We start from the raw sequence: 12,315 nt of genomic DNA, 5'->3' as shown, positions 1-12,315 counted from the left end.
CATCTTCCCCACCACGGAATTAACGAAACAAGGCACTCGATTCTGTTGGTCTTCCGAAGCCCAGAAAGCCTTTGTGACCTTGAAGAATCTGTTTACTTCTGCATCGGTCCTAAAACACCCTGACCCGGCACTACCGTACATTCTAGAGGTAGGCGCTTCAGAGATTACGGTGGGGCGGTACTCTCCCACAGACATGGACCTAAGGCACTCCTGCATCCAGTTGTGTTCTTTTTCCACAAACTATCTGAAGCTGAGAGGAACTATGATGTAGGAGACCGAGAACTACTGGCAATTAAGACCGCACTCGAAGAGTGAAGGTACCTTCTGGAAGGCGTGGCACACCCACTTCTTGTCTACATGAACCACAAGAATCTCAAGTATCTGAAGGTCGCAAAGGGCTTGAAGCCACGTAAGGCCAGATGGGCACTCTTCTTTACTCAATTTTCTTTCCATATCACCTACAGGCCTGGGTCGAATTATACCAAGCCAGATGCCCTCTCGAGAATGTTCAGCGAGTTCGAAGCCTCTTCACCACCAGACACCATCCTGTCTTTAGGGAACTTCCTCTTGCTCCAGGGAGACTTGCTGGCCCAGATCAAACAAGCTTCTCTAAGTGCCTCCCCTCCACCTGATGTCACTCTACAAACAAGGGACGATCTGTTGTGGTACCAAGATAACATTTTCATACCCCAGGAAGTACGAGTTGCTCTTCTCAATGCCTGCCATTACCACGAGTTAGCTGGTCACTTCGGTACGCACAAGACGTCTGAGCTTCTCCAGGGCATGTTTTGGTGGCCACAGTTATTGAAGGACTGTAGGAACTATGTGGAATCATGCACCATCTGTATTCAGAATAAGGGCAGCAAGTCTAAAGCTTGGAGTCTGTTGAAGCCACTACCCATCCCAGAAAGGCCATGGGAGTAGGATCTCCATGGATTTTATTGTTGAGCTGCCACCCTCTGAAAACCACTCTACCATCTATCGTCTTCGTGGTTGTGGATAGACTTTCCAAGATGGCTCATTTTCTACCAATGAGGGGTACCCCTTCTGCTGCCAAAACTGCAAAAGTCTTCATTAAGGAGACTGTAAGGCTCCACGGGATTCCTGCAGATATTATTTCAGACCGAGGGGTACAGTTTACCTCGAACCACTATGTGGTTCCCTGAATATTAACCTCTCTTTCTTTTCTGCATACCATCCTCAAAACAATGGCCAGACAGAGAGGACAAACCAAATGCTGGAGCAATACTTGCAGTGTTTTTCTTCATTCTCTCAGGATGACTGGGTCTCCACTCCCACCTCTTGCTGAATTTGCATACAATAACTGTCCACTCTAGCACCAAGTAAACTCTGTTCTTCACAAATTATGGGTTTCACCCCTTGTTTCTGTCAAACAACTTCGTGGAATGCTCAGTACCAGCCGCTCAAGAGACTCTGAATTACCAGTACCAACAACAAAATTACTCCAAGAAACAATGACAAGAATTCAGGAATACTATAAAGAGATCTTCAACAGGAAAAGAAGGAGGGAACTTAATTTGGAACCTGGAGATCAAGTTTGGCTGTCGACCCTGAACCTAAAACTGGCGTGTCCTTCCATAAAATTGGGCCTTAAGTTTGTGGGTCCCTTCCCTGTGAAAAATAAAATCAACAGTGTGACCTATGAATTTAAACTACCGGAATCATATCGGATTCACCCGTTTTTTCACGCAGCTCTACTTAAACCCACCGCACCGGATCCCTTCGTTGACCGAAACACCGGTCCGCCTGAACCAGTACTCATTGATGGGAAGGATAAGTTTGAAGTGGAGTCAATCTTGGACTGCAGGAAGAGACATAATCAAGTCCAGTACCTGGTGAAGTGGAAAGGATATGATACAGAGAAAGTGCAGGAGCGATAGCGCGAACGGGCATGCACGATATCGCGATTGGGAGCGTGCTAGTGCGCACAGGCGCGCACCATGTGACGCCACTTGGCGCCAAGAAGCCTATTTAAAGGAGACTGTTACAATGCCAACTTGCTGTCCGATCTACAGCGTTCCTGAGACACCGTTTGTTCCGCCTGCTTATCTGATTCTGGTTACCCGGCTTGTCTTTGACCATTCCCTGATTGCTGCCAGCCTTTGATCCCTGCTTGTCCTGATGCTTCTTCTGCCCGCTCCTTAGTACCTTGCTGCCCACCAGTGTATGACCCAGCCTGCTACACGACTACTGCTTCTGTACCATTCCTGCCAACCAATGTATGACCCAGTCTGCCTGTGATCTGCTTGTGTCCCAGACTACAGAACACCTCCCGGATGTCGCTGCCTCCAGCTTCCAGTCAAGTCCTCCTTGCTGATCCTACTGAACTGCTATGCCTTCCTGCTGCCTGCAGTCTTCAGCTACCAGCTCCCGCTCCTGGACTACAATACACCTCCTCTCCTAGTCCGGCTTCCGGTTTCCTGTTCCTGCTGGCCCCGGCTCCAGTCTGCAATTGGGTTCCTCACAGCTCATCAGAAGTCCGGATCAGCCCTTACACCTGTAACCTGTCATCTGTGGTGACGGAACACTGGAACTGCATCAAGGATTGCTGGCATTGTGGTTCACCTGATACAAGAATGTGACAAGATTTATGTAGTAGATATTGAGGATTATTCACTGCAACATTTGTCTTGGGCACTTGTACCACTATATAGTGTTATTATATGTTATATTCAGTGCAATGTATTTTAAACTGTGAGATATAAATTAAAGGGATGGTGCATCTATATTTTTATTGCAATTTTAGTTGTGTTTGGTATCCTGACACTTGTTGTGTGCAGCATCCTGTCTATTTCATTTTATTCTGTTTCATATATCACTGATTTTTATTGTATTAAAGGTCATTATTGATTTATGTACATGGAGCAGGAGCAGTATAGTTTATACTGATACACAATAATCCATACCTTTGGATTACCTCCACCTTCCTTAGCAGCGTAGAGCATCTGTAATGCAGACTCTGCAAGTGTTTTGGTTTGATCCAGCACAGTCATCTGCTGCTGATGGTCAAGAATTTTAGAAACTAGACCAACAGCAGCTTGGATCAGAGGTTCAAAGTAGCGAGCAAGTTGAGTGACCTGTGTAAACAAAGAATGTGCTCAAATGAGTGAACATGTCCATGCAGTTAAATAAAAGTCATATTACATTTGGAGAAAAAGATGGCAGTCCATACTTCAGCTACATAACCCTTATGGACATAAGCAGTTTTGAAATGCATGTTAATAATGTAGGTGATGAGTATTTAATAATACAATTACAAACTACATAAATTAACAAAAGTATTTTATGAAGAGTACAAAAACCCTATTTCCTTACTTATCCATGGAGGGAACACAAGAAGAAGAGAGGTAGGCAATACAACAAACCACTGCAAACATGCCCAAAGTAAGTACTGGGGCTGCCTAAAGCTCAAAAAGCTCCCTAAAAGACCTGGTGTCCAAAGCAAGCATTCGATTAGGCAGAATAGTCTACCTGGTAGAATGTGTGAACAGAAGACCAGGTGACAGCCTTGCACATATAGGAAAACAGAGACTTGATGCAAAAAACCCTACCACTGTCATAGTGGTGTGAGTGGTGGTGTAAGCTTTCCCAGGAAAGAAGAGAACCCAATCCTTGAGACCATTGGCTTGTAGGATAGTCTGTCAGAGGCATCTATAAATGTCAAAGCTGATTGATTGGGCAAAACTCCAACATGGATTGAATTTCAGCTGGTCCCTGCTGAACCAACCAAAATTCGACCCATATATGGCCAGCTTAAGTGTAAGCAGGACAGTCACATGCAGAGAGCAGTGAAAGGGGGAGGCGTCTTCCAGAGTCCTGTCCTGACCACCTCTGCCTCTCCATACAGCGCAGTACTCAGCAGTGCGAGTGCAGGTACAGTAATGCAGTTTTTAAAAAGACTATATTGTTTGTGTTTGCATGTAAGTATGTATGTTTATATGCATGTGTCTATGTACGTTACTTTTAATCCTGACCTATAATTGAGTACTGGATTTTTGGGGCTCATTCACAATAGCAGCAAAGACTGTCATGCCTCTGAAAAGCAATCAGAGGCACTTGACAGGCAATAAAGAGGCAATGATGTTGCCTCCTAGCTGCCTGTTTTAACCCCTTAAATGCAGCACCACTGTGCCACAACCTCTGTAATGCATGCAGTTGCAGTAAGGCCCCATTCACCTTGGGGGTATACTTCCTAGTGCAGCCACAGCATGTGTTCGAACCTGGCTGCTGCATCCACAGTTGGATAACCCCCTTTTTTAAATCACGTGCAGCGCTTGCCAATGTATGGGGTACCAGTAAGAATTCATTGCACCTCTGTGCATCTGATAAAGAGCAGCACGTTTGCAGTAATGTGCAGTAAACCAAGCCTTAGACTGAAAATACTTTAAGAGTGCAAAGACTGAAAAAAAGGGTAGAAAAACACTGCAGAAGACAGAATCCATTCAACTGGAGAAACTCCTGGTGTAAAAGCCCCTGACTCAAACAAAGCAAGGTGAGCCTTACCAGTCCAATTAAAAAACATTCTTTGCTCTGACGACCTAGACCAGCTCCTTTATGGTGCTGATCTTTGCTTGTGGCAAAAATACTCTTTTCTGGTCTGTATCTATGATCAGAACCAAGTATTCTAGCCTTCTTGGTTTTAAGGAAGACTTCTCTAGGTTGAGAACCCAACCTAGGTTGTCCAGGTAGTTGACTGTGGTGACCACGCTTTTGTCTAAGCGGACTACTGATCTGTCTATCAAGAGCAGGTTGTCTAGGTATGCAATAACTGTTATACCTTGAGCCCTTCATCTGGCCGGGGGGGGGGGGGGCAGAACTTTGTGAACACCCAGGGGGCAGTGGGGCTAGACCGAAAGGCAAAGCTACGAAATGAAAAATAGGATTTTTAAAACAGACTACCTGTAAAATCCTTTTCTTTGATGTACATCAGGGGACACAGAGCCATAGTAATAACTATACGGGTTATATTGGAGTATCAGGTGCTGGGCACTGGCACGCCCCTTAAGGCGTGAACTTTCCCCATATAACCCCTCCCACTACTGGGGAGTCCTCAGTTTTGTAGCCAAGCAATATAAGTGTATAAGAAGAAGGGAGGGACCTCTGTGTCCCCTGATGTACATCAAAGAAAAGGATTTTACAGGTAATCCGTTTTAAAAATCCTATTTTCTTTTCTTGCATCAGGTGACACAGAGCCATAATAATAACTATATGGGATGTCCCATAGCAATGGCAACTGAAGGGGAGAGACAGAACAAAAAACAGGAGGCCAGAGGACTCACACTGCAGCCTGTAGCATATGCTGTGCTCAAAGGCAATATCCTCATGACCTTTAATATCGATTTGATAAAATCTGATAAATGTATGAACCGCAGATCAGGTTGCGGCCTTACAGATCTGAGCCATAGAGGCCTGATGATTCATCACCCAAGAGGCACTAATCGCCCTGGATGAGTGTGCTCTTAATATGAGAAGGAAGAATTTTCTTTAAGCTGAAGCTTGATCACTTTAACAAATCCATTTAAAAAATATGAATCTTGACGCTGCCTATCCACATCTTGGACCCTCTGGCAGTACAAACCAAACCTGTGTTTTGCGAACCTGAGCGGTTGCCTTTAAATAGACTCTGATCACTCTTACTACATCAAGAGATTAATGTTTTCTCTTCCCCAGATTAAGGCTTTGTGGGAAAAAGGAGGAAGGATAATATCTTGGTTTAAATGAAAACCTGTTACTAATTTTGGTAAGAATTCAGGATGAGGACATAAAACCACCTCATCCCTCTACATGATGAAATATGGTTCTTACAAGACAGAGCCGCTAGTTCCAATAACTTTCTAGCAGAAGAAATGGCAACCAGGAAAGATTATCTTTCTTGTCAAAAGAATCAAGTGAATTTCTCGTAAGGTTCAAATTGCTGATTCAGCAAAGCAGATAAGACCAATCTTAAATCCCAAGGATTTAGAGGTCCCTTGATAGGGGGAATAAACGTGTTACCCCCCTGAATAAGCTATGCTCCAAGAGTGGGAAGCAAGAGGCCATAGGAAAAACTCTTACAAGGCCGGGATCTGGCTCTGATAGAAGTCAAGACCAGCTTCATTTCAGATCCTATATGCAGGACATCAGGAATCCTGCCTACTGACATACTTCCTGGGGAGCCAACTCCTGGATCCATACCAAGAAACATATGCCTTCCAGACACTAAAGTAAGTGATTCTGGAAGCCGGCTTCCTGGCATTAGACAAAGTAGACACTACCAAAGGAGATCACCCACAATCTTTTATAGAGTGGGTTTCAACAGTCAAACCTGTTAAACCTTTTTCCCGTAAGGTAGGATGAAATACCGGACCTTGTGCAAGAAGGTCTGGCTATAATGGCAGAGCACGAAGGACTCCTACTGCCATCTTTATGATCGTGGTAAATTAAGATCTTCTGGGACCCGCTGGGGCTGCCAGAATCACCTCCTTTTGTTCTGGCTTAATCTTACGGAGAAGGCACAGAAGTAGCAGAACTGGAGTAAATGCATAGATCAGTCAAAACTGATCTCATGGGAAGACTAAAGCGTCTGTTCCGCCTGCTAGCGGACCCCTTGTTCGACATAAAGCCATCGACCTCATTAATGAATCTGGACGTGAATAGGTCCATATCCGGAATACTCCATCTGACATCTTGCTAGGAAGAAGTTCTCCCAGAACAAATTGTTGGCGCCTCAAGTAGTGCACCAGAAAGATTAGAATTGCCGATAAGCAAGGAATGCTGTGTTCTGCCAAAGCTAGAACCTTATTCACTTCTTTTTGGGCTGCGCGACCTCTCGTGCCTCCCCTGGTGATCGATGTAAGCCACGCAGTGGCCTTGTCAAACTGAATCCTGTCAGGACAGTCCTGTAGTCTGACCACCAAGATTCTATGGCCAGGTGTACTGCCTGAAACTTCCAAAAAAAGTTGATAGGCAAGGTCCTCTAACAGAATTGTCCCCTGGACAGAAATTTCTTCCAGGGCTGTTCCCCAGCCTAGAAAGCTGGCATCAGTTAAATACCTTCCAGAATAAAGATTTTCCCTTTTGCTGGATAAAAACCACCAATTTAGGCTCTGACCCATGTTGGGAGCCAAGCGTATTGGAAACAAACAAGGCCTGAATCTTCTTTATTCCAGACCGACAGGATGGTGTCTTGAAGCAGTCTTTGAGTAAACCTGCATGTAAGGGACGGCCTTGAAGGAGGTCCCCTAAAAATCTCCTGCACAGCCGAATGAAGGAATTTTCCCTTGTTTGGATAAGTTGAATTAATCCTACAATGGAACGGATTCTCGTCTGGGGTAAGAATCCCTTCTTCTGTATGGTATCTATAACCCCCGTAATCTCCTTGATGGTTTTAAGGAGAATCTTCCTAGGTTGAGAATCCAACCTAGAGATTTCAGATATTTACGGCTGAGATCAGACTCTGATTTTAGACCGGAGACTGAATGATCTATTAAAAGTAGATCCTTTTAATAGGCTAGGACCATTATGCCTTGAGCCCTTAACCTGGCTAAAGGAGGTGCCAGAATCTTTCAGAACACTCGTGGTGCTGTGGCTAAGCCGAATGGCAGGGCCACAACTGAAAAAATGATTTCAAACCGCAGAAATTTCTGGTAAAGCGGGAAACTTTGGCACATGGAGATATGCAACTCTCCTCCTTGCAGGATGGACACAGCTGATCGAATTATGAAAGGTTTTGGATGTTCAAGTGCCGATTCAGATCTCCAAGATCTAGAATGAGTCTTACCTCTCTGTCTGGATTTGGCACCCTATAAGGTTTGAGCCAAAACCCCCTGTTCCACTAAGGGAATCTCTGATATCACCGACTGGGATAACAGCTGATCCAGAGGCCAGAACAAGAGACTTCTCTATTTTCTCTGGGTCCTTAGGAACATTCTCTGAGGAGGCGGAAACTCTTGCATAAAGACTGCCACATCAGCAGCCCAAGGACCCCACAGGCAGCACCCAAACAGGGAACCAAATTCCGGACCCTCAGATCAAAAGCCGACTGAGCCATCCGGGCTCTTGGAACTCTAGTCTTAACCTAGAGAAAAAATTGCAGAAATCCCTCTGCTCTTGACATTGTTCCTGCCAGTCTTTGAGAATCGCAGGACCTTTCCCTTCACCCAAACGAGTGGGGGTGCTCCTTCATAAGAAGGCTTTAGCATTCTGCTTTATGGGCTTTCGTCCCCCAAGATCCTGGTGCCGCCCTTGGGGACCTGACTATTGAGACCATCGAGACTGCCTAAAGGCAGATGGCCCAGGTATAGGAGAGGCAGCACGATGAAAGGAGAAACGTTTGAACCTCCTTTTACTGGTAAAGAGAGCTTTACCCTTTAGGATGTACTTATCCACTCTAAATAGCTGTACCCCAGGAAGGGACACAAACTGGCTAAGAGTTTTCACATGGTGCTTTGGCTGATCAAAATTTCAGCCACGGAACTCTGTGAGACTGCACTAGTCCAAGTATAAGTCATAAGGCTTAACGAGTCTTACATAGCATCTGTGAGACAGATACACCAGCCCATTGCCGGGCCAGCTGATCAGGCAGAATTTCAGGTATCTCACAAACTGTTCCTTAACCCTTAGAAGACCACATTTCTCAATGAATTAGCGTGACTTAAAATGTGCTCCACCAAAATGGTGGAACAGACATTAAGGGGTTAATGGACCGAGATACACCAATTGCAGAAAGAACTGCAAAAGACATCTCGTCTTCAAAAGGAAGTTCCAACCTTAATTTGCTGGATCCTTTAACATCAGTGAATTATCCACTGGACAGATGAGACTCTGAGGTGATTGCAGCATCAACTGCTGTAACCCCCCATTTCTTCATAGAAATGTTCCCATACAGAATACATAAGCTATGCATGAATAGGAAAAAACATCCCCAGGTGGGGGAGGTTCAAATTAATTCAACAAAAGAGTTAAGTAAGGGAGTAGACAAACACCTGCTTAGTGAGGCTACTCCTTCCCTGTTAGGACCCTCGAAGGGGAAAAATAAGTATCTTCCAATATTTGGGAAGATCTACCTGATCCCCATCCTCCTGCACCTCAACAAAAGGGCCCAGAGGAATAGATGGGAATCTGCTATGTTTAGTCCTACTATGGAGAGACATCATAGCAAAAATCTTTTAAATGGTAGAAGAAGAAAAAACTGTTTGTATGAAATACACAGGGACTGAAGTGTTCTACCTTTGACGCCTCATCTGACTAGCCGTATACCTCTCAGGGGAGGATGACATTCTTTTGAAAGGGTTTTTAGCTTGTTTTATACCTTTAACCCCTTAGAACCCTTAGAGGAGTTCCTGGTCCCTTTGCCACTCATAGCTTACAGCACAAAGCAGAGGCACTACCAGCAAAAGAATGCAACACTTGCTAGGCTATAGTACTGTACAATAACTGCTATTAATCCTAGCTATACAGTACAATGTTGTCAAAAGGGAAATGCCTGTGTCACCAAACCTGACCAGCAACCACTCTGCTCTGTCCCTCAACTGCCAGGCAGCAGCTTCTCTCACAGGGCTTTAAAATACTTCCTGCACATGTGGCCAGCGTCTGACGCCATTAGCCACGCCCCCCACATGACAACACAATACATAGAAGGAGAGATTCCTGAGAAAATCTCCCCTACCTTATCCTCACAGCAGGGTTTTATCGCAGATAAAAACCCAATCTTTGTCCTTCACGGTAGGCTCTGAGACCTTAAAGGAGAGAGCCATAGTAATTACTATGTGGGTTATAGGGTCACTGATAGGTGATGAACACTGGCACGCCCTAAGGCAAGAACTGCATTCCCTATATAACCCCTCCTACTACTGGGAGTCCTCAGTTTCGTAGCCAAGCAATACAAGTGTATACCAAGAAGGGAGGGACCTCTTTGTCCCCTGATGTACATCAAATAAAAGATTTTACAGGTAAGCGGTTTTAAAAATCTGGTTTTCTTTTCATACATCAGGGGACACAGAGCCATAGTAGTTAATATGTGGGATGTAACATAGCAATGGCAACTGAAGGGAGGGAGACCACAAAAAAGTAGGGCTAGAAGGCTAGCATCTGTTGCCACTTTCCAGGATACAGGTAGAAAATATTTCCCCCTTTTGGAGGTTGCTGGATATCAACCGCAAATTTAGGCTCTGACGTTCAAGGCCTGAATCTTTTTGTTCCAGACCGACAGGATGGTGTCCATTATAGGACTAATTCAACTTTGATAAGTTGAATTAGTCCTATAATGGAACAGATTCTTGTCTGGGGTAAAAATACCTTCTTCTGTACGGTTAAAATTTTTGGCGTGTATCTAGCCCAGGGTGGTTCTGAGGATACACTACAAAGTAAACATGCCACGTTCCGATATATGAATTCATTGGAAAGCGAAACAACTATTGTTGATAGTGGTGGACTTTTTAGGCATAAACATAGATTTTAGAACTTAGTGGCGCTGCCTAGCCCCAGGATAGTCTGTCTCCCCTGGGGTCAAGGCTTTCCCATGGCTGCGGAGACCTCTGTAGTGTTTCCCGGACGCTGGTGGGGCGGAGGTGGTATCTACCGCAAAGTCTCTTTTTTAAGTGCATGCGCTGTGTTATAAGAGCGGGATCTTTCCCCGCCATTCTTTGGCGCAAGTGCTGACTCCATGGCTGCCCGCTATATCCATGACGTGCGGGACGCATTGGGAGGCTGACGCAAACCAATGGGAAGTGGCCAGGTTAGTGAAAGTCATTTCTGCTTTTGTGGAATGACGTCACTACCGGGACGGCTGTGCACAAAACAGACGCGCTGGGTCGGTGTCTTTTACAGCAGCCCTGGTGTGTAATGCTGAGAACATGCTAAGGGTTCTCCCTCTGCGGCGTGACCAGAACCACAATAGGAATTATTTCCGTATATATTAGAAGGTAAATATTATTCGTCGGCGGAGTGGACTTGCTTCTTTTTTTTTCTGATATAGTTTGGGGTTTTTTTTTTCCCCTCTCTTAGAGTGTTATAAATACCTACCAGGATACAACCTTCTCTCCCCTCTGGGGTACTCCTCGACGGTTGCAGTTGGAGGGACAATGCCGATTGAGGACTATAAGAGTAAGGGTCTCTATTTTGCTCTCGATAGTTGTAAGTAAATCCTTAAACATATGGCATAATGGAATAAATGCTAAATAAATGTAATAAGTTAGGCTTTCATCACTCCTTTTTCACAATTGCTAACACACCTTAACCTGGTTTTAGAAATTAACACAAAAGAATATAAATTACACACATATACTCTCGTAAATTAATAACTACTATAATCACATAAATCTATGATTAATGATTTATATATAGGTAAAAATTCTATTAAAATACAAGTAATTATAATTATATATTTTATATATATATAAAAAATATACAAATTGCTAATGATATTAAATAATTTAATTCCAATTATGTACTTTTGATTCAGTGCACAGATCGCGGTCTACACTCCTTTCCCATCTTATCTGTTTATTTTGAAATTCTTGGTTCTCCCCCATCTCCTTGTATGCCTGTTATAGGATACATTACTACCTATATCGTTGTAGAGACGTTCCTCTGGCCTATTTTTTAGTGAATGTAAGTAATGAATTGATCCATTTCCCTACTGATATGAGCTATTTGTACTACTGGGAATTTTTTTTTTTATTCATCTTTTTTATGTATTTTATGTTTGAAGATGTCACACCCATTCCCATGTTGTCCCCAACTCCTATGTAGTCCTACGTTTTCTACCCCCCCCCCCCTCTTTTTTTCCCCCTTAAACCTGGGAGCAAGTTTTCTTCCCTTTTTTCGTTTGTTTTTATTTATAGTCTTTTTTAAAGTATGTTTTTTCTTGTGCTTTTTATCAAACTATCTTAATGCTGTTTTGTTTATTTTTAGAAAACGTCATAAGTTCCTGATGAAGCATTTTTAAAAACGAGTAACATGTAGAGCATTGAGCATTCCTGAGCTGAGTCACCTATGATACACTGTCTTGTAAAGCTTCCTTTTTTATTCTTTGTATTGTTGGCTCTTTTAATTGTCCCCATGCTGTATTTATATGACAACATAATGGGAATATATGTAAACTGTGATATATCTAGACCATACTAGACAGTGTGCTAGTGTGTCACTATGCTCTGAGGCACTTAATGTATGTTCTTCTTGTTTTTTTAGAAATAAAATATTGTTTACATTTATTTTCTCTTTTTAATTTTATAAAAACTATGTTTATGCCTGAAAAGTTTACCACTATCAACAAATTCTTCTGTATGGTATCTATGACCAGCCCCAAGTAATCTC

General features: G+C 43.6%; 1 protein-coding gene across 2 annotated transcripts in view; it reads right to left on the bottom strand.

Moving 5' to 3' along the window:
• Positions 1-12,315, bottom strand: part of TLN2 (talin 2) — a 430,025-nt gene that overhangs the window by 39,462 nt on the left and 378,248 nt on the right. For both annotated transcript variants that reach the window (XM_077472779.1, XM_077472780.1), the window contains exon 41: positions 2,928-3,098. In XM_077472779.1, coding sequence (XP_077328905.1) covers positions 2,928-3,098 — 171 coding nt within the window. The remainder of the gene's footprint in view (positions 1-2,927; positions 3,099-12,315) is intronic.

Source organism: Lithobates pipiens, unplaced genomic scaffold, assembly GCF_037356315.1.
Source record: "Lithobates pipiens isolate NorthernLeopardFrog02 unplaced genomic scaffold, aLitPip1_a1.2 Scaffold_8, whole genome shotgun sequence".
Lineage (NCBI taxonomy): Eukaryota > Metazoa > Chordata > Amphibia > Anura > Ranidae > Lithobates > Lithobates pipiens.
The sequence above is the reverse complement of the archived record's forward strand: the minus strand, read 5'-3'. Positions and strand labels throughout refer to the sequence as shown.